General features: G+C 43.2%; 1 protein-coding gene across 1 annotated transcript in view; it reads right to left on the bottom strand.

Annotated features, from left to right (window-relative positions):
• The window catches only part of LOC310727162 (ubiquitin-conjugating enzyme E2 E2-like), a 32,954-nt gene extending 5,874 nt beyond the window's left edge, over nt 1–27,080 (bottom strand). Inside the window, exons 1-3 of the mRNA XM_083543389.1 lie at nt 26,802–27,080; nt 24,369–24,566; nt 22,131–22,181 (exon numbers count right to left, since the gene is read on the bottom strand). Coding sequence (XP_083399515.1) covers nt 22,131–22,181; nt 24,369–24,565 — 248 coding nt within the window. The 5' untranslated portion in view covers nt 24,566; nt 26,802–27,080. The remainder of the gene's footprint in view (nt 1–22,130; nt 22,182–24,368; nt 24,567–26,801) is intronic.
• Between the last annotated feature and the right edge of the window lie 445 nt (nt 27,081–27,525).

Genomic DNA, 27,525 nt, shown 5'->3' on the forward strand with positions numbered 1-27,525 from the left:
GTAGGTCTGGGGTGCAGCCAGCATTCACATTCATCTAAAAAGTTTTTCAAGCTTTATATGAGGAGATTTCCAACCCATGGAAAGCAGATCTTCATGGAGCTGAAATTTTCATGCTGGAACAGGTCTCCTAATTCTTTGATCCCAAATCCAAACACATCCTTTACAATGGTTTGTTTCCAGTTTTGTGGGGAACGGTTTGGTGAAGAACAACATCTGGCTGGAATATTCAGTTGTCCCAATACTTTTGGTGTACTTTGCTATTAGAGGGCTTTTCCAACAATACAGAACACTCAGTGCACGAGCATGAGAATTCAGAACGCTTGCTTTTAGGAAGTGACTGATGCCGTGGGCGAGATGTAAAAGAGGAAGCGATGTGTTTAACCCCTAAAAAAAGAAACAAAAACTGATTGTAGTTTGGAAAGAAAAAAAAATAATTCAGTGGCTCAGATGGAACAAATGATCCTTCTCCAACCACATGATCCAGACCCCAAAGAAGCCAGGAGCACAACTTCATTTCCATCACCTGAGCTCTCCACTAGAGAGAAGCAAACAGAAACCACGGCGGAAGTGTGGCACATCACAGCATGCATGAGGTCTTCACTCCTCCACCTCTTCCTTTAAACGCTTCTCATTTCTACCACCATCTCTCTCTCTCTCTCTCTCTCTCTCTCTCTCTCTCTCCCTCCCTCCCTCCCTCCCTCCCTCCCTCCCTCTCTCCCTCTCCCCCTCTCCCCCAGTAACCCGAGTTCGGTATTTTTAGTCAGAGGAAGGGATAAAACAAAGAAAAAAGAAATGAGAGTGTGTGTACACAAAATACACTGAAACTCCCCTCTGGGAACGAGAAAGTCGTCTTATCATTACTGTACGAGTGAGTTAGAACTTAATACACACACACACACACACGCCCCCAAATACACCCCAACACACACGCCCCCACAAATACACCAACACACACGCCCCCACAAATACACCAACACACACGCCCCCACAAATACACCAACACACACGCCCCCACAAATACACCCCAACACACACACACGCCCCCACAAATACACCAACACACACACACACCCCCACAAATACACCAACACACACACACGCCCCCAAATACACCAACACACACACACGCCCCCAAATACACCAACACACACACGCCCCCAAATACACCAACACACACACGCCCCCACAAATACACCAACACACACACGCCCCCACAAATACACCCCAACACACACGCCCCCACAAATACACCAACACACACGCCCCCACAAATACACCAACACACACGCCCCCACAAATACACCAACACACACACGCCCCCCCAAATACACCAACACACACGCCCCCCCAAATACACCAACACACACGCCCCCCCAAATACACCAACACACACGCCCCCCCAAATACACCAACACACACGCCCCCAAATACACCCCAACACACACCAACACACACACGCCCCCAAATACACCAACACACACAAACACACCCCCAAATACACCAACACACACGCCCCCCCAAATACACCAACACACACGCCCCCCCCAAATACACCCCAACACACACGCCCCCCCCAAATACACCCCAACACACACGCCCCCAAATACACCCCAACACACACCAACACACACACACGCCCCCAAATACACCAACACACACACACGCCCACAAATACACCAACACACACACACGCCCACAAATACACCAACACACACACACGCCCCCAAATACACCAACACACACACGCCCCCAAATACACCCCAACACACACCAACACACACACGCCCCCAAATACACCAACACACACACACACGCCCACAAATACACCAACACACACACACGCCCACAAATACACCAACACACACACACGCCCCCAAATACACCAACACACACACACGCCCCCAAATACACCAACACACTACCACTAACTTTTTACTGTATTAAAAGTACAGATATTTATTGTAAAAAACTGAATGAGTAAAAGTAAAAAATTGTCAGAAAAATAAATTAAAGAGTAACGAAGTATTTTTTACTTTACTACTTTCCACCTCTGCACCCACACAAACACCCACAAACACACACGGAAACACCCACAGCCCTACTTTATTAGTCTCCCAGTGACTGTAACAGACGGAGTTCTAACATTGAGACATACAGAAAATTGGAAGGCAGGAACTCCTGTAAACGTCCTGAAAGCTCACTGGGAATGAGACACGGAGAGACACGGAGAGAAAATGGAGCGAGAGAGTAAAGAGGGAAAACAAACAGAGAGAAAGCGAGAGGTTTCTGCTGAACTCCTCCGAGTGTGTCAGCTGCAGTCTGGGCTGAGATCCAGTTCTCACCAGCCAGAATAATAAACATGCTGCCATTCGCTGTGTGTGTGTGTGTGTGTGTTCAGCATGCTACACCCCCAGCACTACCACCACACCTCCAGAAAAAACCAAGGCACAAACAAATGATATCGCAGATCAGCAGAGTGACCAACTCTTTCTCACACATCCGTTTTCCCACTGAAGAAATAAAATGTGTGAATGGAAGTGAACCGAAATCTAAAACAGATGATCCCCAGGCCTTGGCGTCTCAGGGTATGTGTTCAAGACATTCATAGAGGATGTGGAGAAGAATGTCTCTATTTCTGAACTAGTGACGGCTCACGTTTCATTATTATTATTAGTTATTATGAGTAGAAGTAGTATCACTGTAGTTACTTTGTTTGGTCTTGAAGCGAGTCAAAGTGAGACATGTTGGAAAATGGTAACTCAGTGGATTCTGGATGAGAATATCGCAAGGTCAAATCCCCTTAACATTTACACTAACAGCATTTGGCCGACACCTTTATCCAGAGTGACTTGTTCATACGATTAAGAAGTTGTGGGTTTGCTCGAGGCCCCAGCAGTGGCATCTTAGTGTTGTTGGGATCTGAACTCACAATCTTCTGATCGGAAATCCAACATCTTATCCACTGAGCTACTACCTCCTCATGAAATCAGAGCAACTTACAGTTAAACGGCTTACAGTTATGAACAGCGTGGGGGTGCTGGGATTTGAACCCATACCCTTCCAATCAGAAATCCAGCATCTTATTCGCCGAGCTACCACCATAACCCTCTCTCTCACGATAATTGTGTGCCAAAAATGCTATAAATGTAAATATAAAAGAAATTCCACTTTGGATTTCCTCATTGTTTATTTCAATGCTCCCAGATGTGTGCACACATTGCCTTTTATGGAGTTTGGGGGCGTGGCTAAATGCAGCTGTATCAGGAACCTGCTTTGATCGAAATATGAGTATTAACCAAATTGCGCGCGTGCGCGCACACACAGACACACACACACACACACACACACACACACACACACACACACACACACACACACACACATCACAATTATTCATTTTAAAGCTTAAATATATGAAAGTGGTTTTAGGATTAGTCGGTGCTCAAGATGTCCTGGTCAGGATAAAAAAAATAAAATAATAATAAAAATGGTATGAATCCATCAGTTTCAGGACGTGCATTTCACTCCTCGATTGTCAGTGGTGTCCTGCCTGAACCGATCCACCTAAAAACCATCAATATTATAGAGAAGTGCAGTAGAACAGAGCGCTGTTTTAAAGACAGGAATCTCATACAGTGAGAATGAATGTCATCACTCAAGCAAGAAACAGAATGAACACAATTCAAAACGTTTTCTTTCACTGGAGCCACAGCTGCACCGCCTGCATACATCATCTCCAGCAGAAGCATCGATATTCACCTCATCACATCACCCCGGTTGCATTTTTCCCCGTGCATTATTCCTTTTCCTGACAAATGGTTTTTGTGTACATTTTACAGCAAAAGTATAAATGTATAAATAAAGTATAAATAAAAGTATTAAAAAAAATCGGAATGTAAATCGGAGTGGAATGAATAAAATCCACTTGAATAGATTTGAGTTTGTGCAGTTTTGCTACAGATGCGGGTTAAGAGCTCTGACTCCTGCGTTATTACACGCATGCTATAGGCTTTGGTGTCAGCAAGTTAAAATCTGATCGTTAAAGCAGCATGTAGTGTAAACAACAAGACACCTGCAGCGTTCACACGACAGTCTCACGGCGAATAGATACCTTTGAACTGTAAATCTGATTGGATAAAAACACTAAAATAAAATTACACTCGAGAGAAAGGCTATGAAATGAGAAAAGATTATTGTGAATAATTTAATACATATTCATGAACTAAACTATATTAAAGCTTAAATCGGTGATTCTGAAAGTGTTTAGGCCGGAATATAAAACCTGGTTTGTCTAAATTTAACCATTCAGATGCACACTGCTCTGGTGGAAGAAGACAGTGGACTGTTTTTTGGACAACATTCCATGCAAGAGTACAGACTATAGATGAATTCCCCACAGACACCTAATGTGTAAATGGCCCTTAAAGACAGGGTGCAAATACTTTAGCTGTCATCTCGTCCCATAACAACTCCGCAAAGGCCCTAATAATGTTCATTAGATCTGTCAGCTTTGACACTGAAACAATACAGAACTCTAACCAAACAGCTGAGAATAATATCCTGAGGGAGAAGAACTTCGTTTGAACTTCCCAAAGAAAAGATGAATACAAACACCTGCAAGGAAGAATAGTTAGCATACAGCGCTAATTAAAAAGTCAGGGATGTGCGCTGGATACGGCACAATCGCCTGTACCAGGAAGCCCTCGGGGTTTCAGGAAGTCTGCAGCTGGATAAATACCTGAACACCAAACGATACTGCATTCCAAAGCACTACCGTTTAGTGTTCAGGTATTTATTCAGCTGTCCAACCAGTCTCAGTGGATTTAAAGACCAAAAACTACACGCTGTACACCATAGGGAGAAATAGGACTTGAACTAGGAGACCCAAAACTGTTCCACAAAGACCACAAATCCAGCTCCATGAAGATGTGAATGCTGACTTCACCCAAGATCACCACCTTCTCACCTACAACACTACCTGACTTTATTAACAAGCTGAATGAATCTCCTTCGAAATCTAGTGGAACATCTTCCCAGAAGAGTGGAGCTCATTTTAACAGCAAATTATGTCATTTAGTAGATGCTCAAATTGATCAGTTGAGGGTTGAGAGCTTTGCTCAAGGACCCTGCAGTGGCAGCTTGGTGGTGTTGGTATATGAACTCATTTCCTTCTGATCTAATGCCTTAACCACTGAGCTACCACCTCCCACCTGTGGTGTTAAATGCAGAATTGGATGAAAAACACACCTTCTTGTGGGCGTGTCCACAAACTTTTGGCCCTATACCGAAATAAATCTTTTCGTCGTTTAAACCCAAAACCGAGAGGAACTTGGAGGTCGTTCAAGAAAACGGTATTTATAGATTTTGTGAGATGTTTTCTCTTTATTTCAAACCCGAACTGAAGTCAGATTGAATTGATTTGGCGTCCGAGTCCAAGTTTTTCCATCTTGAAGAAATAAACAAACCGATATAGCAATAGAAATGTGGGTAAAAAAGAAAGCTAAAGCCTGGAAAGAAGACTGAAATGATTTCGAATGCAGTCTATACGACAGTGTATATGAAGAATTTTGCGATTTTTTTCAACATAAAAATATTAGAACCAGCAAACAACTTGAACTCAAACTTCCACAATGGTTACGGCAGACACTCGGCTCGTCTGGACGAGCGTATGGCATTAACGACCTTGTTAGAGGTGAGACTTTGGAAGATGATGTGTTGCGATCAGGACATAAAAACTAAAGCGCCGCTGCATCGCTCAGAACAGAGATAGAACCAAGAAGCCGACTCAAGAAAAAGTCTATTTCCTTCCCCCTTTTAAGGACATTGATAGTGACCTTGCAGCTTGGCTATGACCTTGACAGTAATCCTATAAAATGAATAAACACAATGAAAACTGGGTCTCAGTGTGTAATAATTCCACCTGTCCTCCGTTTCTTTTCATGGAGAAGAGGATTGATGGCTGAAAGTGGTTAATAAGAGAGCGTGTGCGTGTGTGTGTGTGTGTGCGCGCTAGCATGTAGCCTACACTTCCTGTGAGAGGGATCTGTGTATTCCCTGAGTCAGAATAAACGCTAAAGCGAGAGGGGAAAATCCCCCCCAGGCCCCTGCGAGAGAAAATAATCTTTTCAGGTCTTTGTGTCTCAGGCTGAAGGACCTGCGTGGCAGCTCGCGCCAAGCTTTTGTCCCTCCTCATTTAGTCGACAAGGAAAGCGAGAAAGTACAACACGTGCGGTGCGAGAGGTTCGTTAGGACGCCCGATTTGGCACGTGATCTCCGAGTTCGTTCTCTCGCGTGTCCTCCTGTTAACTGAACGCGACCCTGCTGTAGATCTGCCAACCTCTGCCCTTTGGGTACGCGCTAAACCGATTGTAACAAGTCCCTGTTGGCTCGGGGAGCGTTGCCTAGCGACCGTTCCTGGAGGGGGGGAATGTGCTATGCTAGGATTTCCATGGAAACGACATCGGATTGCAAGACGGCAGGACGTGACACGACGGATGTGCTGCCGTCGGACGATTGACACCAACCAGAGGAAGATCACAAGAAAAACACTCATACACTGTTATCATTCATATACACAATCTACACACAAAAGGTTGTCTACACCCAACCATAACATTAACCCCCATTTGCTCTTATAATAAGCTCCGCTCTTCTGAGAAGGTGTTCCACTAGATTTTGTGGAGATTTGTGGAGGAAGATCTTCTACTCCACAACCCATGTAAAGTATATCTTCACGGAGCTGGCTTTGCGCATCGTGTCACAGGTTTGGGTCTCCAACTTCAGGTGAACCAGATGATAGAACTAGAACTAGATGATTCCTTCATATGTACTTTCTGAGTAGTTTAAAGAAGAACCACAAACTGGCTGAGAAAGGTCCAATACTTTTGCACGCACCGTGTAGTTCTTATTGATCATATAGATACTTCTGGTTCTCATGTAGAAGTGTAAAAAGATTACTGAAGGCTTAAGTTGGATGTGCAGCAGCCGGCGTGTTTAGGACGTTCCTTTTTATTTCCTTCGACGCTGCAGATTAATAAATGCATCGCACGTTTTTTTCTGCTGCGTCATTGAAACCGCTCGAGCTTTACAATCCTGTACTGCTGTGTGGGACGTTTCCGAGGTCTCTGCAACTGGTAACGTGTCTATATGATCACACACACACACACACACACACACACACACACACACACACACACACACACACACACACACACACACACACACACACACACACACACACACAAAGCTAACAAGAACCCCCGATCCTTCAGAAATCCCTCCAGAAAAATAAAAAACACGAGAAAATTAATTCCTCTCATTTCCAGCCCAAGTACATCTTTAAAAGATCTTTCACTGTCTGTCCGAACGCTTCCCTTCATCTTCTGTTCCTTTCATCAAGATGATTAGACCCTGACCATCAGCCTGAATGAGGTGCAGACTGTGTGTGAAGAAGGAGAGAGAGAGAGAGAGAGAGAGAGAGAGAGAGAAAAACACCAGACAGAAAGTATCCGCTGCACCTCAAGAGACCTGCGAAACAAGAAATAAATCCTCTCCAGTCATCCAACTTGGCCTTCCGCTCGACGTCCTTGAGACAGGAGAATGAAACGAGAATTAAAAGGTGGCGAGTATTAGAGTTGGAGCTCAAAGACATCCAAGGAGACTCTCCAGCCTATAAATACGGCTACATGTTTATGAAGCTGCTCGAGGATAAAAACAACACTTGTGTTTATTAACCTCTGTGTATGTGCATATATATATGTGTGTGTGTATGTATGTGTGTTTAATCCAAGGCAGGATGTTAATACAGTCATGCAGAAGAACTTGATTTGAAGTCTCTTATCGTATAAGGTTGATGAAGTTGCTGTGAAGGCCAAGGAATCGAGGTGAAGACGAGTCCACGGCCCTGTAGGCCACGCGGTCTGAGATATTCCTTTTGTTATAGTACCTATGGGTACTGGTGATGTGAAAATCGGATCTGTGAGCGTATTTGGGAGTCACGTGATAACTGAAGAACAAATGTCTCAGACCACAGGACTCGTGAGATGAATGACTCAATTCCGTACATAACCTACAGAGATTTCACGAGGTGTTGCTCATCTATAGAAAATGAACGAATCACGAGACGACTCGTTCTTCTGATTCACATTAAAGACTCGTTCAAAATGAACGAATCGTTCTTAAACGACTCGTCACTAAAAGTTACATATTCACTCCTTCATACACAACACACACCTAATTGCCTAAGCAGGACTAGATAAAAAATGGAGCTCAAATATTACCCCAATACCCCATCAGGGGGCGAATACATTCACCTGGGTGATTGCACACCTTCACGCCATCATCAGATCTAATAAAACATGTCCTCTGCTTTCTGTCATTCATTATCTAAATCATTCCCTCACTTCACATACACACAGTTTTTTTCTTTTTTTAAAGGGAAGGTTTAGCCAAGCAAAGTAAATCTAGCGACACGAGGTAATAACAGCCGTATCGATTTAGCAATGCTGGGAATTGATTGGAACGTCGCTCATAAATCGAGATGGATGACCGTGAACGGTGAGTGACACTGCATGTGTGTGTGTGTGTTTGTGTGTGTGTGACTTGTCCTGTAAAGCATTCGCTTCTGAGAGCATCAGACCATCTGTCACCTTAATGAGATCTTCACACGAAAATAATATCCTGCTCCGAAAACGATCTAGGAGACGAGGCTGGTATATACAGACGGAATGAATCGCGGTGCGACACGAATAGCTGGGGGAAAAAAAATAAAATAAAAAAAAAAAAATGAAAGAAAAACATGCTCAGCACCTTTTCACCTACATTATGTGCGATATTGATCCCCCCCCCACCCCTCCCCTCCCTTCCTGCTGGCAAGGGAAGGAAAAAAACGATTAATGCATGTAATAATGTAATGCATAACAACATTTTTAAACATCTGGACGTAAGACATTCCCTGTAGCCTACTCGTCATGTCGCAACAGGAATATCATAAATCAGGAATGGACCGATCTGTTTATTTCCTTCATGCTGATGAACTACAATCAATTTTAAATTCATAAATGAATCCCTAACGAGACACACAGAGGTGACGTCGGTGAAGAATAAGACTTCAGGAGGACAAAAATCTTCAGAGAATCCAGACTCAAGAGAACCCATCCTGATCCATGTCTACAGGGCATGTCTATCCATCCGCAGTAGTTACATCATCGCTGAGGTTATCACCTGGTCACTGATGGAGAATCGAATGCAGAACGGTTTGCATTCATTTCAGTATAAATCCATCTTCATGGTTCCATGGAAACATCTATAGTGCTTGTTCAGCGAGCCCATTATTGCCTTCGGAAAAGATCAGGCAGGTCAAAAGGACTCCTCAAAAACAATTCCTCAAAGTGATTCACTACCTCCAGCAGATGCGCATAGCTTCACAAACAATTCACAGCGATATCTGTCTATAAATATTTTTTTTTTTAATTTTACAGTCTACCATTTAATTATATTTTATATAAATCACTAATTATTGTTTATGCTCACTGCAGGCTGTGGAAAAGAAAAAGAAAATGTTATTACAGTTAAAGTGTCTACAGGCGCTTATCTTTTCACCATAAACGATTATCAAAAACCACACTCGGGTTGAACTCTGTAAATATTTTCTCTGAGAAGAATCTAGCGTCTGTTCCAGCGTGACGATGCTCCTGTGCACTAAGCCAGCGCCATCAACATATGGGTTGGAGTGGAAAATCTCCTGGTATATAACCAATACAAATTGGTTTATTCTATTTTATTAAAAAAATATTCCTGCACTAAAGAACCCAAAGAAGCTCAGAGAAGCTCTTCCAAATATAATCCGCATTATCATCATTTCAAGCCAAAGAACATACAGAAGAACCTAATGAGCTTGAGATAGAGCAAGAACCGTATAAATAAATGTAACCGAATATGTTTTAACGTTACACGACGGTCCACTTGACTTGTTGTGTCTCTTAAACATTGCACAAAAATGGCGTTCTAGCACAAGCCACTACGAGTCCCACGTCCTTTCCCATTTGCTAAACCATCAATATGCTAGCAACCGGAGTGTATACACACCGAGTGTGTAATGCCATGTCTGACCCAGTGCAGATCTCAGCAACACTTCTCTAATACCCTGAACCTGACACTTGCTTTGGTCATTTTCTCTCTCAAGAGTTCTCCCATTTCCACACACTCACAACCTGATAATAAAAAGCTGCAACAGCTGCGCCGCTACGCTCCGCTGCAATTATACACACGCTCCAATTAGCTTCTAAAAGAGAGGGGGAGTGGGGGGGAAAACGGCTGTAAAATGTGCGATGGCATCAAAGCAGAGTGAAGACGGGAGGAGAGAGAGTCTCGTAAAAGGTCAGGGTTCGAGGGGGGACGGCACACGGCAGGAAGCGCACACAAAAGGGCACATAAAGTATTTAACAGGCGCTATAAAACAGATAGAAGTGAGAGGTGTGAGAGAGAGAGAGAGAGAGAGAGAGAGAGAGAGAGAGAGAGAGAGAGAGAGAGAGAGAGAGAGAGAGAGAGAGAGAGAGAAAGAGATGGAGAGGTCTCATGAGATGCTCATTTCAAATATACACTATAAATCCAAAAGTATTGGAACATGCGCCAGTGAACGTGGAAGATGTGTGAGCAGGAGATTTTCTCTTCCTATGAACCATAAAATGGAACCTGTTCCAGCATGACAATGCTCCTGTGGACAAATCCAGCTCCATAAAGATCAAATTTCCAAGTCTAGAAGTAACTTCTTTATCTTATGTGATGCACAAAACCGCTATTTGCACAACCATGGACTTTTAAGAGCCACCAACAGCTGGAAACAAATTCCTTGTGTGCATCAACATACTTGGCCAATAAACCTGATTCGGATTGGTTGGAAGATCTTCTCTAGAGCTCTAAACCCTATTGAACACCTTTGAGATTAATTGGGATGAACCTCAGCTACATCACACGGCTTGCTCATCAGGGACAAACGCACACCATTCACCTTCACTGTTGTTTTCTGTAAAGCTGCTTTGAGACAATGTCTGTTGTGAAAAGCGCTATACAAATAAACTTGACTTGACTTGACTTGACATCAGTTACTTAAAAACCCAGCAGGCTGAGGCACAAATCTGCATAACCAAAATGTCCCTGAATGCATTTTAATCACTGACCATTTTATTGTTGTATAAAAGCAATAAAACACTCGTCACCTCACACTACTACAATGTTTATCCGCATGCTCTGGCGTGTTTTACTGCTCGCTTCTCGAGGCTGTGCGGCGCAGCGACACGCTGCACGACGCCGATATAGATATTTATAGGTCTGTGGTTTCCTCTCGCCATTTCAATCAAAGTAGGCCATGTGTCACGTCTTTGCTTCTGGTTTCTACGTCGCTCTCGCAGCGAAACACACACACGCCTCGCTCAGAAGCACCAAGCCGCATGACGTAAACCTTTCAGTTTTTTATAAAGAAAATTTTATATATAAATAAGCTGAATCTGGGAGCGAATGAAAAAGAGCCGGGCATTCCTGAAGAGTGGGAGACATTATCTCTGAAGCTGAAACATGGGAGAGGAGCTTCAAGAGAGCTTCAAATATCACAAGAGAAAGAGATGGAGGAAGAGAGGCAGAGGCCAATTCGTATCCTGCTGAGACCTATTGATTTGCCAGCACTGTTGTTTGAAAAACACATTTAAGGCTTATTCTGTGGAAAAGACAGAAAAAGAAAGATAAAGAATATGAGAAAGTGAGACTCAGCCAATAAAAACCTAAAATATGTGCACTACAGGACAAAGAGGTGAATTCAAACACTCTTACAGACCTCCATCTACACACACTGTCCAGTTTACCTCCACCTATCCAATCAGCCAATCACATTTCAGAGACACAACTCATCAAACCATGTAGGTACGAGGTGGTATAAAAAGTTTCGAGACTAACGTTGCTGTTCTGTTAGAGCCAGTTAGACGAGCAAATGTGAAATTCTGCGTGAAACCGAGCGAAAAAACTGTTTTAAATTAAAGAACGTCACCAGAAGACGACTGGAGATCGGGAAGACCTTCGACAAGCTGAGAATGTCAAAACCGTTCGACAAATTGTACATGATGATCGTCAGAGAACGAGCCACACGCTCTCACTTCGCATTTTCGCGAAGATAAAGATGCAGCTCCATTGTGCAGATCCGTCTCGAATCGCAGAAGTTCCTCGACACCCTTCGAAAAGAAGACTCCTCAGAACTGAAACGATCCTGAGATTCTCACACACACATATCAGGTTCTACAGTTCACACATCAAATATCCTGATTTGACCCAGCAGAGACCCTGATCTGAACTAACTCATAGGTTACGGTATCACCAAGAACCACGCTTTACAACTGTGATGAGCAGAAAAGCATCTCAGAACCTACAGCCTGGAAAGTGGAGGCAGCAGAACATCTTAATACCAGTTGAGCACATACTGAATGCCACAGTTCATCTGAGAAGCAAAAAAAACCTATGCCATGACATTTCAAACTCAAGACATCATTCGAACAGACAGAAAAATCTAACAAGAACCTGAAGTTTGGAATGATGTCATCAAAAATTGTGGATCCGTACTGCTGAAGGTGTATAACTTAATAGATGTCCTGAAGGATAATAAATTATTTTCATATAGAATCTTTTCAACCGAATCTGAATCCCATCGAGCGACGGATGAGCTGCCAAAGAATCTGCAGTGATGACGTCATGCATGCATTCGTGGACCAGAAGCTGATAGGAACATCTTGTGATGTCCTAATTAATTAATAAATTAATAAAAAATCCCCTTAATTGAGAGGAATGTCAACTGATTCACATGAATTACAACTATAAAAAAAACAATTCACATAGTTGTCTGCTTGTCGGCTAATAGGCCATCAAAACACACACACACACACACACACACACACACACACACACACACACACACACACACACACACACACACACACACACACACGGCTGGCTCAGTCAAGCAGACAAAGAGTAAATGTGTGCAAGTGTGCAGCTTTATCGGGGTATTGACAGCACAGATAGGATATAAATGGAGCTGACAGACCAGAGGCAGCTATAATTACACAAACATGTCAAAGGTGTGAACATAAACAGTAACACTTTTCATTTCTTTTTCCCGTTCGAACTGACAAAGCACGCCAGGAAAAAGAGGAATCGTTCACGACTCGCAGCGTTGAACGCAACAATTAATACATCTCGAGCTCTGAAATCTGACGTCTCACACCTGCCTCCAGGATTATGCTACACATTTATTTTTTAAAAGCTTAATTTTCATCCAAATAAATGAATTTATGAAGCAATTTATCCTCCTATTTCTTATTGACTTGTGCACAAATATTTACAGGAACGTCCCTAGAACTTGATCAAACTCCTGAAGCAGTGTGATACCTGGCTGGGAAAATCCAACATTCTGCTCCGGACGCTCTGCAAATCACCGCAACAATTTCCGAAGCTTTTTGAAAACAGGTTTAAATGGGTTCAGTAATCTAAACAAAGATTGTCCAGAAGCTCAGTACACCCTTCCCTGCTTTCACAGCAGCCCTGTTCCTCTGATTATCAGTTCTTGCTTTGTTATTATGAAGCATTTTGATGGTAGGGAGACCGTGCGGATAAGAAAGCAGAGTTTCGGATTAATTAGCCCCATGAGATGGAAAAAAAAACTGCAGCCGGAAATCTGCAGGTCTCCGCTAAGATGTTCTTAGAAGGCCAAGAAGAATGGAGTGAGTATGGCTTTCAAAAAAGAAGAAAGATAAGCTTTGTAATAAGCAGGAAACCTTGTAGATATCTCCTGCTTGCATTTCTGTGGGTGAGATGAGACCTGAGTGAAAGAGTGAAAGGGAAAAACGCTTCCCATCAGGTGGTAGATGGAGGAAGGATGACGGTATGAGCTTGTTTTCTTGGCATGAGAACATTATAAAGCTTTACAGTCCATCTATACTCTGTATATAGTCAGAAGGATGGATGAAGGTGAATAAAATGATGCACTAATCGTGTCTTATGCACACATACAGCCTGTAGGGGCAGCGTTAAGAACTGGGGGTTGCTTCTATTGGTCAAGTCAAGGGTTGAGCAACGTTATGTGACCAAATGATGAGGTCAGAAGGCTGAACACATGGAGATACAGGTGCTGTATATTATGGATGTGCAGCTCCATAACTGAGGCCGATGCAATTCGCATCTTTATATATTACAGATATTTCACATTTATCTCTTTGGTTTAGACAGACTTCAAATGCATGAACCTTTTACACACACACACGCCTCTTTAAATCCAGTCCAAATAAAACCAGACATTCTTTTCTTTTTTTAGATGCAGCTCTACCTCTGCCATGTTAATCTGTATTCTATGTGGCTCTCAGGACATGCCTCGGCCTCCGTAGTGCTATTGCTCTGTAATGAAATGTTTCAATGCTGAAATCTGATGATCTGCAGACCGAACCGGGCGCCTGAGTCAGCTGTTTTTAACATGTGAGTTCAGGCAGCTGAGAGGAAAACAAATCTGAAATAAAGCTCAACAATGAATGTGTGTGTGTGTGTGTGTGTGTGTGTGTGTGTGTGTGTGTGTGTGTGTGTGTGTGTGTGTGCGTGTGTGTGTGTGAATGAGAGAGGAAGCATGCATCTCCGTCCATGTGCATATCCAGTGTGTGCGTGTGTGTGTGTGTGTGTGTGTGTGTGTGTGTGTGTGAATGAGAGAGAAAGCATGCATCTCCACCCATGTGCATATCCAGTGTGTGTGCATGTGCGTGTTTGTGCGTGCGTGTGTGTTTGTGCGTGTGTGTGTGTGTGTGTGAATGAGAGAGGAAGCATGCATCTCCATCCATGTGCCTATCTAGTGTGTGCATCTGTGTGTGTGTGTGTGTGTGTGTGTGTGTGTGTGTGTGTGTGTGTGTGTGTGTGTGTGTGTGTGTGTGTGTGTGCAAGCATGTACGGGTGCGCTCAGGCATGAGAGAGAGAAAGAGAGAGAGCATACGAAGGTGGATGCTTTAATCAGAAAGCGAGAGAGGAAGCTGGTGGAAAGTAAAGTGAGTAAAACACAGATAAATCTGAGGCTTGAACCATTAAATCCTGTAATGCTGCATCTATTTTAACACCAATCCTCTCTGACCTCGTTCAGCATAACCGAGAATTTAAAGATTACATTCTACCGGGCAGGATTTCATCATTCTGTATAATGACTAATAATCCGGTTTCAAAAGTAATGTTTTGTTTGACTTCATTAAGACTTAAGGTTTATGTGGATGCTTCCATTCATTGGTCAGAAATAAAACAAGGAAGGATGGATGGATGGATCAATGGTTAAATAAGTGTATAGACAGCTGAATGAATAGGTGGATGAATCAATGTAAAGATAACTTGATGAATATATGGACAACTGGATGTACAGATAGATGCCTTAATAGATAAATACACAAATTAATGGATGTATAGATGAATAAATAAATAACTTGATGGATGGATTATTGGATGGATGGATGGATTATTGGATGGATGGATGGATGGATGGATGGATGGATGGATGGATAAACAGGGTTGGCTTAATCAGTGGATAGATGGCTAGCTTTATGGTTTGATGGAGGAATCTATGTATAAATAAATGATCTGATGGATGAATAGATGGATAGATGAACGTAAAGATAGCTTGATAAAAATATATGGATAACTGAATGAATAGATAGATGGCTTAATCAATATATGGATGGATGAGTGGATGTATAGATCGATGAATGATAGCTTGATTGATGGCTAGATAGCCATGATGAATAGATAGATGGATAAATGAATGGATGGATGGCTGACTTTATGAATAGACGGATGAATAAATCGCTTGATGGATGGATGGATGGATTGCTTGATGAATAGAATGATGCATGGATGGATGGATGGATGAATGGATGGATGAATATATGGCTTAATAAATAGAATGATGCATGGATGGATGGATAGATGGATGGATGGATGGATGTATAAATGGCTTGATGAATAAATGAATAGATAGATGAATATATGGCTTGATAAATAGAATGTTGGATGGATGGATGGATGGATGGATGGATGGATGGATGGATGGATAGATGAACCCATCATGCTGAACCTTGCTCGTACCCCCTTTTTTAATGAGCTACTGGTTATGACTGCTTCAGTCTCACGTTCTAAACCAAACCAGAGCTCAATGTTAACACTCCAGACAGTGCTGCTGGATTCTGATCAGCACTCAAATGCTTAAAAAAAAATGTCTGGTTTCAATTCTTAAATCATATAAATGAAACTTGCCTGTCTGCCCTGATCGCTTCAGCTCTCTATAAAGTTCCTGTAGTTCAGTAGATCTGCGTGTCCCAGTCTCGTCCTCAGGCCTGTTCCAGACGATTTGCATTTCTGCTCTCTACACACCTGAATCAGGTATTTTGTGATCATGATCGATTGGTTCAGGTGCACCGGGAGGGGGAGAAAGCAGAATCATAGACCATCTGTTAGGACCCCGAGGACTGCTGACAAGGATTGCTAACACAAGAGCTACAGAGCATCCTGTTTCCCGCAAGATAAATAATTAATACCAAAAATATTCTCAGAAATCTGTATCTTGGCGTCCTGAATGGTGCACAAAGCAGTAAGGAACATGCCATTTCGATCAAAACAAATCAGTCAAGATGCTGAAAGGAATAAAATGTAATGCGAATAAGGAGCTCACTGGACTTCCTGAGAGAATAAGCCACCGAAACTAAAGCCACCGAAACTAAAGCCACCTCATTCCAGTAACCACTGAGGCCTCTATCTACGAGCATCTCAGAATGTTTGATTGCACTTGTGCAGATAGGATACATGGACAAAAGTTTGTGGACACATGATGGCCGTGTGTGCTTTTTCAAACATCCCATTTTACATGTAGGCCATATTTGCTCTTGATATAACCTCCACTTCTCTTCTGGGAAGATGCTCCTCTAGATTGTGGAAGTTAGTGGGAAGAATAGCACATTTGGTGTCCTGATACTTTTGGACCTGCAGGTCAGGTGATGAGGTTTCGCAGAGACGTTTCTTCCTCTTTTTGTTTTTATCTGTAATTACAGCTGCAGGGTAAAAAAAAAATGCTAAAGAAATTTCTTCTACTTTCAATTTGTTTCTCTCTATCACTCTATCACTCTCACTTTCTCTCTCTCTCTCCCCCCTGTTCCCTCACTTCGCCATGATGTTGTGTAAATGTGAAGTGTGATTATGCATGGCTGTTGATCAGACTTTAAAGCGTCTGTCAATGTTAGCACACAAAACCGTAGTGCCCACACACACACACACACACACACACACACACACACACACACACACACACGTATATGTTTGCTGCAGTGTGTGTGTGTGTGTGTGTGTTTGTGTGTGTGTGCAGTAGTTACAAAAATCTTTAGAGTAATATATAATAGTGGCTGATATATATTATGCCTAGCCTAATGTGTGTGTGTGTGTGTGTGTGTGTGTGTTTACATGAATATGATATGATTCGACAACAGTGACAAATCGAATCCTGGAGTTTGTCCATGAGACAGTCCAGGCCTCGAATGAGATCTCGTCAACGTGCTTCCCAGAGTTTATCGAACGCATTATGACACGTCTTGACACGTTGCCCTCCAGAACGTGCAGACGCAGCAGGGAGTGTTTAATAAAAATTTCAGGCCAGCGAGCCATCTGGAGCTTTGCCTGAAGCTTTAGTGTGATGTTTCAGGATTGTCAGGATCATAAGTGAGCGTTGTTCTAACCCTGAAGATAAGCGAGATCTTTATCGGTTACATTTCAGTCATACTGTGTGGAAAGCAGAACAAACTGAGGGAGGACAGAGGAAAACCGGTGCAGGGCGGAGAGAAAGGGGGAGACTTCTGTGGGTGTGTGAGGGAGGAGGACAGGAGCAGAGGAGATAAATGGATCTGAAAGGGCCAAGGAAGGAAATAGAGAAAACTAGAGAATGTGAGAGTGAGAGAGAGAGAGAGAGAGAGAGAGAGAGAGAGAGAGAGAGAGAGAGAGAGAAAGTAGCTGAGTGGATGTGCATGATACACTGAACAAAACTCTGAATGTGAAAGAAAGTGAGATAATGAAGGACAGAGTGAGACAATGAGAGACAGAGTGAGACAATAAGGGATAGAATGAGAATGAGAGACAGAGTAAATGACAGATTAAGAAAATGAGAGACAGGGTGAAGGACAGAGTGAGATTTGGAGGGACAGAATGAGCAAAACTGAACAAAACTCTGAATGTGAAAGAAAGTGAGATAATGAAGGACAGGTTGAGAAAATGAGAGACAGCTTGAGATAAGAAGGGGATAGAATGAGATAATGAGAGACAGAGTAAAGAACATAGTGAGAAGCTGAGGGACAAAATGAGAAAATGATGGATAGAGTGCATGACAGTGTGAGATAATGAGGTACAGAAAAAGATAATGGGGGACAGTGTAAAGGACAGAGTGAGACAATGAGGGACAGAATGATGTGGGAAACAGAAAAAAAATTAGGGACCGAGGGAGATAATGAGGGACAGAGTGAAGGACAGATTGGTAATGTAAGGAACACAGTGAGATAATGAGGGACCGAGGGAGTCACAGATTGTGTGAGATGATGATCTTGAGTGTGCGTGAGTGAGGAAGAGCATGAAAAAGTGAGACAGGGTGAATGTGTGAGAGACAAAATGTGCACGAGAGAAAAAGAGAGGGAGACAGGAAGGGAGAAAACACAATGTCCTTTTAGGACCACGTGTTGTTTCTCTTTATCACGTTTATCCAAATTGCAGCAAAGTCATGATGAAGTGACACTCCAGCTCCAGTCCACGCCGAGCAGATGATCTGATATAATCTCACGCTCAAGTCATTAACCTTCAGAGGCCTGAAAGTGTAAAAAAACTAGAGGAACCCCCCTGAAATGTTGACCCCCAACCCTCAGCACCAGATTTCTCTCAAAAAGTTTCCACACTTAAGGAGAGAAGGGGTTAAACTCCAGCGCAATGTCACACTCAGCACGCCTGGATCAAAGCCAAGTGCATAACAAGGAGCATTCCAGGATTCTCACACACACACACACACACACACACACACACACACACACACACACACACACACACACACACACCCCTCGCATCTCACGCCTCTGCACCATCTCACAGACAGCGGTGTTTCACTCTGCCACACAGATTATCACATTCCCATTGCAATTAGTGCGGACGCTTGCAGACACGTGATGTATTTAATCTCACAGCAGAAGAAGACGTGAAAGTCGAGTTACACGTCCGAATAATCACAATATCATAAATATCACAAATTCCAAATATTCAATTCAAATGCTTTTTTTTTTCATATGAGTGCTGACTAATAACGATTACAATTTATATCTCAGTTTGCAATATTCTTTTTTTTAATCATGATCTTTGTTAAATATTGAGAGCTTCACCACCATCTTCCACCACCCATCCACCCATTTATCCATCCATCCATCCATCCATCCATCCATCCATCCATCCATCCATCCATCCATCTGTGTGTCTGTCAGTCTGTCTATCTTTTCATCCATCCCTCCATCCCTCCACTAATCCGTGTGTCTGTCAGTCGGTCTATCTTTTCATCCATCCATCCATCCATCCATCCATCCATCCATCCATCTGTGTGTCTGTCAGTCGGTCTATCTTTCCATCCATCCATCCATCCATCCATCCATCCATCCACCCATCCATCCATCCACCCATCAATCTGTGTGTCTGTCAGTCGGTCTATCTTTACATCCATTCATCCATCCATCCACCCATCCATCTGTGTCTCTCAGTCGGTCTATCTTTTCATCCATCCATCCATCCATCCATCCATCCATCCATCCATCCATCCATCCATCGGTGTCTCTCAGTCGGTCTATCTTTTCATTCATCCATTCATTCATCCATCCATCCATCCATCCATCCATCCATCCGTCTGGTCTATCTTTCCATCCATCCATCCATCTATTTGTGTGTCTGTCAGTGGGTCTATCTTTTCATCCATCCATCCATCCATCCATCTCTGCCTGTCTTTCTGACTGCTAGTCTAAATATCTCTCTCTCAACCTTTTCGTCATCTTTTTTAATCTCTATTTCTGTCTTTTTTTTAATCTCTATTTCTGTCTATCTATCATACTCGAAGTTTCGAGTCTCCTATATGGAATAATGGAAGGAATAATGCAATACCACATTAGAACACATCATATACGGCTGTGTGTCTCCAACTTTATAGGAAGAGTTTGGAGAAGAACCACATGGTAAAGTCGGGCATTCACATACTTTTGACCTAACTGAGTATGTGACCTATAAATATCCTTGAAACCAGTGAAGCAGCTGCGAGGTTGTACTGTACGTGAAGAAATGGAGGTTGCTCTCGTATGAGCGGAGAGAAACCAGTGGAATATGGAACGTGACAGTGTGTGTGTGTGTGTGTGTGTGTGTGTGTGTGTGTGTGTGTGTGTGTGTGTGTCTCGTGAGTGAGGCTTGCAGTGTCGTCTCTGGGTGTAAATTCTGCTTCTCCACACCGCAGTTGGATATGAATATGAAAAGACAAGCGTCAGAACGATTACACGCGTATCTTGTGCGAAAGCGGCCGCTTCGATGCGCTCTGACACTCCGTGTGTACGCGACGGGTGCTCGACATGCGGCTCGTCTCGGAATCCTTGTGAGCGCTCAGGAGAAGCTTCACGTTAAATCTGAGCACAATATGGGGTTCTGTGAAGGAGCACATTCTTCTCCAGCCCCTGTTACTTTGAGACCTGGCGCAGACCCTGAACGCTGTCCAAGCATGGCAAATCAACTGTACAGCCCAATCCTGAGGCCCAGAACAACACACACACACACACACACACACACACACACACACACACACACACACACACACACACACACACACACACACACACAGGACATGTATAAGACAGATTGTAGCATGCTATTTCTCGCAACTACACGTCTGTGCAGAGTCTCCGAGAGAATCATCATCGAGTTTAATCACCTTTGGACTAAAGTCAACATACTTGAGGAGGAATATATAGAGGAACTGAAATTCTTCAGCTTTTCTTTCTACCTACCTTTCTCTCTCTCTATCGGTTCGTCTATCTACTTATCTCTGTCTATCTCTCTTTCACTGTTTGTCACCATCTGTCTAAATATGTATATATCTCTGTATATCTATCCATCCAGCTATATTTTTATGCCTGTCATTCTTACTGTCTGTGTAAAGAACTGCCTCTCTATCTGTCTATCCTTCTATGTAGTTATTATGTAGTTCCAGCAGCTCATTGACTCTGAGATCTAGGTACAGAAACCAACGTCGGCCGTGTGAGGTGTAGCCAGTAATCAGTTATGTTTGGGTTCATGGTGGTGTTTCAAATAGATAGATAGATAGATAGATAGATAGATAGATAGATAGATAGATAGATAGATAGATAGATAGATAGATAGATAGATAGATAGATAGATAGATAGATAGATAGATAGATAGATAGATAGATAGATAGATAGATAGATAGATAGATAGATAGATAGATAGACAGACAGACAGACAGACAGACAGACAGACAGACAGACAGACAGACAGACAGACAGACAGACAGACAAAGGATCACTATCTACCAGAAATAATCCACACAAGCCAGAGAGCAGGATCCGCAACTGAAACCGAGCTGCTTCACGTTTAAACGTGACCTTGTTGACTTGTTGTTTTCTTCACACAAATGTTTATTGCTCTATTTTCAACTACTTATTTGAGTTCTCGAAACCTCTTTGTCAGCAGACGACCCCTGAACGAGAGAGTATTGATTCGCACCGCCCTCACAAACATCTGACAGACTGAACTGGACCGTGCGCAGACCCCCGGGGGAATTTCTCGTCTGATGGACGATATGACTTGCAGATGATGTTCATTTGTACTGCATATTTATGGGCCAATGGAGAGAAGAAGCCTCCAGATCACAGTACGCCGTTAGTATAGTACAAGGTCAAGATACAATACGTCAGCAGGACCAAACAGATCACCACGCAAGCGTCCACTATCTGAACGCCCACTACGGAGTAAAACCAGCAGCATTAAACAATCCAGAGCACCGTGGTCCTACCTGCAGTTTGGAGGAGGGTCGAGAGTGATCTCCGCGAGCTCCTTCTGAATCCTGCAGGATAGAAAACAAAGGGGTTCAGATTAAACATCTAACTGACATATTATTATTATTCTCAATCTCGTACACATGGTTTGGTATATTTATCACATGAGTTTCATATATCTGGCCACGCCCCCTTTTTTAACCAGCGATCGTAATCTTCTTAGCCTCCAAAGCTTTAAAAAACGACCTTAACAACAAAGTCACCATCTGACCAATCAGATTTGAGAATTCAAATGAGCCATTGTAATAATAAATTGCTGTTGCACTGTGTTGCTTTGCATTGTGTTGTGTGGCATTGCATTGTGTTGAGTTATGTCATGTTGTGTAGCGTTGTGTTGCATTCTGTTGCATTGTATTGTGTTGCATTACATTGTGTTGCGTTGAATTGTGTCGTGTTGTGTTGCATTGTCTTACATTGTTTTGTGTTGTCATGTTGTGTAGCGTTGTGTTGCGCTGCATTCTGTTGTGTTGTGGTGCATTAAGTTGTGTATGCTTGTAGTGTATCTTTAATTTAGCAATCTTGCAGGTTTGTGTCGAGGCAGCAGGCGGCACGTAAACACGAACGAGCTCCAGAGCAGTGAGAACACGGGACCAGCAAAATCTTCCACTTACATAATCAAGCAGTAAACTACCGCAGCGCAAACCCACACACACACACACACACACACGCACACGCACACTCACACTTCCTCTCTGCTGAGTATGAAACAATGAGGGTCATTATTTCCAAACAGCACTCGACAGCAACTATACAATAATCTCCTGTAGTTTTATTGAACGTCGAGTGTAGACGGACATTCGAGTTCTGATTATTGATTTTGAATATCTCGCAATAAAACGAGGGTTCGATCGTCCAGACGCCGTTAGGAAGCCACAGAGGAAACACTCCCGGCTTGGCAGCAGGACACAGTGCCGTATTTAACACCTCGGGATCGAGCGGCGTTCTGCGAGCTGCACTGCTGCTCCGGGTGTAATGCAATAGCAGGTTTTCCTGAGACGGCACATTTCTGGGTTCCAGGAGCTGGACAGGGGGAAAAGCCAGGGGCCACTGATGAAGAGATTTTATTACACTGGCTTTTGCACTCACATTTCTAACACACAGTGCAGCTTCCAGGACCTGCTTTAAACAATCTCGCCAAAAAAAACATAATAACAAAAGGAAGACGTCAAGCAGGGTCTATTTTTATATCACGGCGATGTTGAGTTGAATCTGTTCGTTGGGTTTTGGGGGGGGTGTGCGGTGGATTTCCTTCAAAAGCAGCTTGAAAGAGCACATGGTTCTATGGATAATTGCTGATCGGAATGTTTTCAGGAAGTGGTGATGTCATGAGGAGTTCCGTACGGAGACTTTTTTTTTTTTTTTTGCCTTTTTAATTTTACTTTATTGAACAAATATTGATTTTTTCTAAAAAAGGAAAAGAAAGAAGGATTCTAGCTGCTGTAACTGTTAATGCGACTATAAACATCCATTTATTAATAAATTAAAAACTGTAATCACTGCCAGATTGCTGTTTCCATTTATTTTACACATTTTGGCGTACTTCTGTACTCCCTCCCTCCCTCCCTCCCTCCCTTGTTTTTCTCTCTCTGTTCTCTCACTCTTTCGCTCTGATCTCTCCCTCTCTCGCAAAAGAGTCAAAGCCACTAAAAGATTTCGGTTTTCAGCTCCAGTGAAGATGTGGGCAAGAGGCAGAAAGAGTCTTCACTCCCTCTTTCTCCACATTATCCCTCTCTCGCCTCTCTTTCACATTCTTGCTCTCCCTCTCCTCTCATTTTCTCTTCTGACATTCTTCCACTTCCTCTCCTCTCTACTCCTCCTCCTCCCCCCTTTCCTCTCATTCTGTCCCTTACACTTTCTCCCTCATTCTTTCTCCTCTGTTTCTCATCTCTCACTCCTCTCAACCTCCCTCCTTTTCCTCCCATTCTTCCTCCCTCTTTCACATTCTCCTCTCTCCCTCTCCTCTCCTTTTACATTCTCCTCTCATTCTTTCACATTCTTCTCTTTCTTTCACATTATCCTCTCATTCTCTCTCCTTTCTTTCACATTATCCTTTCATTCTCCCTCCTTTCTTTCACATTCTCGTTGAATAAATGTCACATGGTCTTTGAGGTACAGTGGTTTCAGAAGCTCGGTGGTCCTCAGTGGATACGTGTGAAGTGTGTAAAGAGTGTAAAGGAGAACATCTGATGTCTCACCTCTTGGCACTGGTGGAGAGTTTAGCGGGAGTCTTGCTGGAGAACTTGGCCTCCTTTTTCTTTGGTGGAGCCTGTTCCCTTTCTCTCTCTCTCTCCTCCGGCTGCACCGACGAGGCCACGTCTCTCTGTTCCACGTCAGAACTGCCTCCGCTCGTGTTGGGACTGTCGTCTGGCCTCGGCTGGACCTCACTGGACATTCTGACAATACAAACAAACAAATAAATAAAGGTTATTCAAACATGGCGTGGCATGAAGACCAATCTCTTTTGGGGGTTCACACACTCACACTCAGTGTTTCACATTAGATACGATGTTTGTCAAAAGTATTGGGACACCCGACTTTTCCAACCGCATGTGGTTCTTCATCAAACACAAACTTGGAGGCACACAATTGTGCAGGACGTCTTTGGAAGATCCATGAAGATATGCCACAAAATCTAGTAAAAAATCTTTCCAGAAGATCAAAGGTTTATTAACACTGGGGACTCAATTTGGAATGAGAAGTTCAAAGAACCATTGAATCTTATGCTCAGGTGTCCACAAACTTTAGCAAATACACTGTAAGGGAAATGTCTATGCAGCAAAGAAGCTGCTGCAAGATCTGAATAGCAGATAAGGGAGTTTTAAAAATAGCCGCTCGGCAGACTTATGAAATCCAGTCGTCAGAAATGCAGCACTTCCCCAAACAGTCTCGTACGACGATCAGTCGGCGTGTCATCGACCTGTCCTCGGCGTGTCATCGCCGTCCGGATATGGCTCTAAAAATAACGTCGTCTGCACGTGTTATTAAATCAGCCGCTCTTAAACACATCAGGTCTTTAAAGGGCACAAGTTTGGATATTGCTCCAGAATCAGATGGCACGAGAGCTTCTCGAGAAGGTCTGATTATTTCGAATCTCCAAATTCAAGTGCGGTTTTCGCACCTGACAAGAGGAAAAGTTCCTCAAGCCGGTGGAATAATCGTGAGAGGAGTTGAGTGTGCTCGAGTGCTCACAAGTCTAATAAATGTAATCAAGATTGATGGAACTTGAACCATTACAATGCTCCTGTGCACAAAGGCAGCTCCATGATGCTTTATGTAGGTCGGAGTGGAAGATCTTGAGTGGCCTGCTAGAGTGGAGGTTATTGTGAAAGCAAATATTGCATATAAAAAGTTTTTCTTTTGATAACAATCTCAAATACAGTAGATTCATCAGACAGGCTCGTGACCGAGCGTGATTAGGAATCCTGCCTGAATTTCCAGATTTTACTCATCTTTAATAAGCACTGTGGACCACTAGGGTGATCCTGAGAACACACACACACACACACACACACACACACACACAGATGTAGATGCTATGTTGAGGAACTCCTTCTCACACTGAAACTCATGCACCAAAAACTCGACACACATCCACCTGAGGTTCAGGATCGAACCTGCGAACTTAGAAGCCTATAGAAGTATAAATGTTTTTTCAATCTTTTCGACATCTTGCTACACACACACACACACACCACCCTCCTGGACTGATACACCCTTCTGTAGTGTGAATCCCTGTTAGCGTGTATTAATCCGAATTGCACAGGATGTTACGTCGTATTGCATCAACTCGTGTGGAAAATCTGTTTAATCCGCCTCTGAAGTCACGGCTTTGTGAGATGTAACAGTAAAAGGGTAAAAAAATAACCTTCTTGTGTCCAGTGTGAAGTGAAGAGGATGAGGATGGAGAGGAGGAGGAGGAAGAAGAGAAGGTGGAGAATAGGGTAAGGGGTGTTTATTTATTTGGAAACGAGCTTGAATCCCCTGCAGGACAGATCACATGCGGATCACGTCGTTCTGACTGAGTTTTTACACAATGACATAACCGAGACTGGGATTAGTCACGTCACGTGACCTTTAATGCGCCTAATGTGGGTCTTTATTATCTGGTAACCCCCCCCCCCCCCCCCCCCCCAACAATGTGTGTGTGTGTGTGTGTGTGTGTGTGTGTGTGTGTGTGTATATGTTCTTTTTTTAATGTTACCATCAGAATCCAGAACAGATATTTTTTAGCTCGTGCTGCACCGGAACCGCGCGGATACATTTGGATACATTTCATCCCTCTGATCTGTAAACAAGGCGATCCTTTGATCAAACCGACAATGACCATCTCACACACACACACACACACACACACCAGTCTCTCTCTCTCTCACACACACACACACACACACACACACACACACACACACACACACACACACACACACAGCTACACAAAATCATTTTTTACGTTGACAAGCTGCCTCTTTGTTAATTCGCTCACGATACAAACACGTTTTTAATAGCCCTCTAACTAACACACACACACACACACACACACACACACACACACACACACACACACACACAGCTATCGGTCAGTCGGTTTTCAGGAGCCACTCACGCGCCACAACACTGGATTTTATTACCTGTCAGCGATGAGAGCAGAACGCGTCGGAAATTTCCTCAATCAGGCGGAAAACCTCAGCTGGGGGCGAACACTTACGGGTTCCACTAATAAATCTGTGTTTTTATGCGTGTAGAAAAAAGGAAATCCGCTGATCGGTGTGTCCGAGTTTCACTACCGACACCGAGGAGCCTCTACCGCCGAGAGAGAGAGAGAGAGAGAGAGAGAGCCAGAGCCAGAGCCAGAGAACCGCCTCCCTCTGTCCCTCCCTTCCTCCCTCCCTCCCTTCGCGAGCACGCGCAGCGTGTGTGTGTGTGTGTGTGTGTGTGTGTGTGTGTGTGTGTGTGTGTGAGTGGTGTGCAACAAATCAGGTTTGTTGGTTTGTTTACTAAACCACAGCTTTAAACACACAAACAAGCAAATAAAACAAGTATATATGAGAGAAGAACAGATGAGATCTCTGACTTTTATGAAGAAAACAAGATAGATAGATAGATAGATAGATAGATAGATAGATAGATAGATAGATAGATAGATAGATAGATAGATAGATAGATAGATAGATAGATAGATAGACTGAAATAGATCAGAATGGTTTTCGTTTTACTGCTGTTGGAACGTTCCTGTTGGAGTTCCATCAAGACAATGTTCCCGTGTGCACGAAGATCTGCTTTCCATGGGTTGGAGTGGACGATCTCCTGCTCTAAACCCTATTGAAAACCTTTGGGATGAACGTGAACGCTGAC

This window comes from Silurus aristotelis, assembly GCF_946808225.1.
Source record: "Silurus aristotelis genome assembly, chromosome: 6".
NCBI classification, from domain to species: Eukaryota; Metazoa; Chordata; class Actinopteri; order Siluriformes; family Siluridae; genus Silurus; species Silurus aristotelis.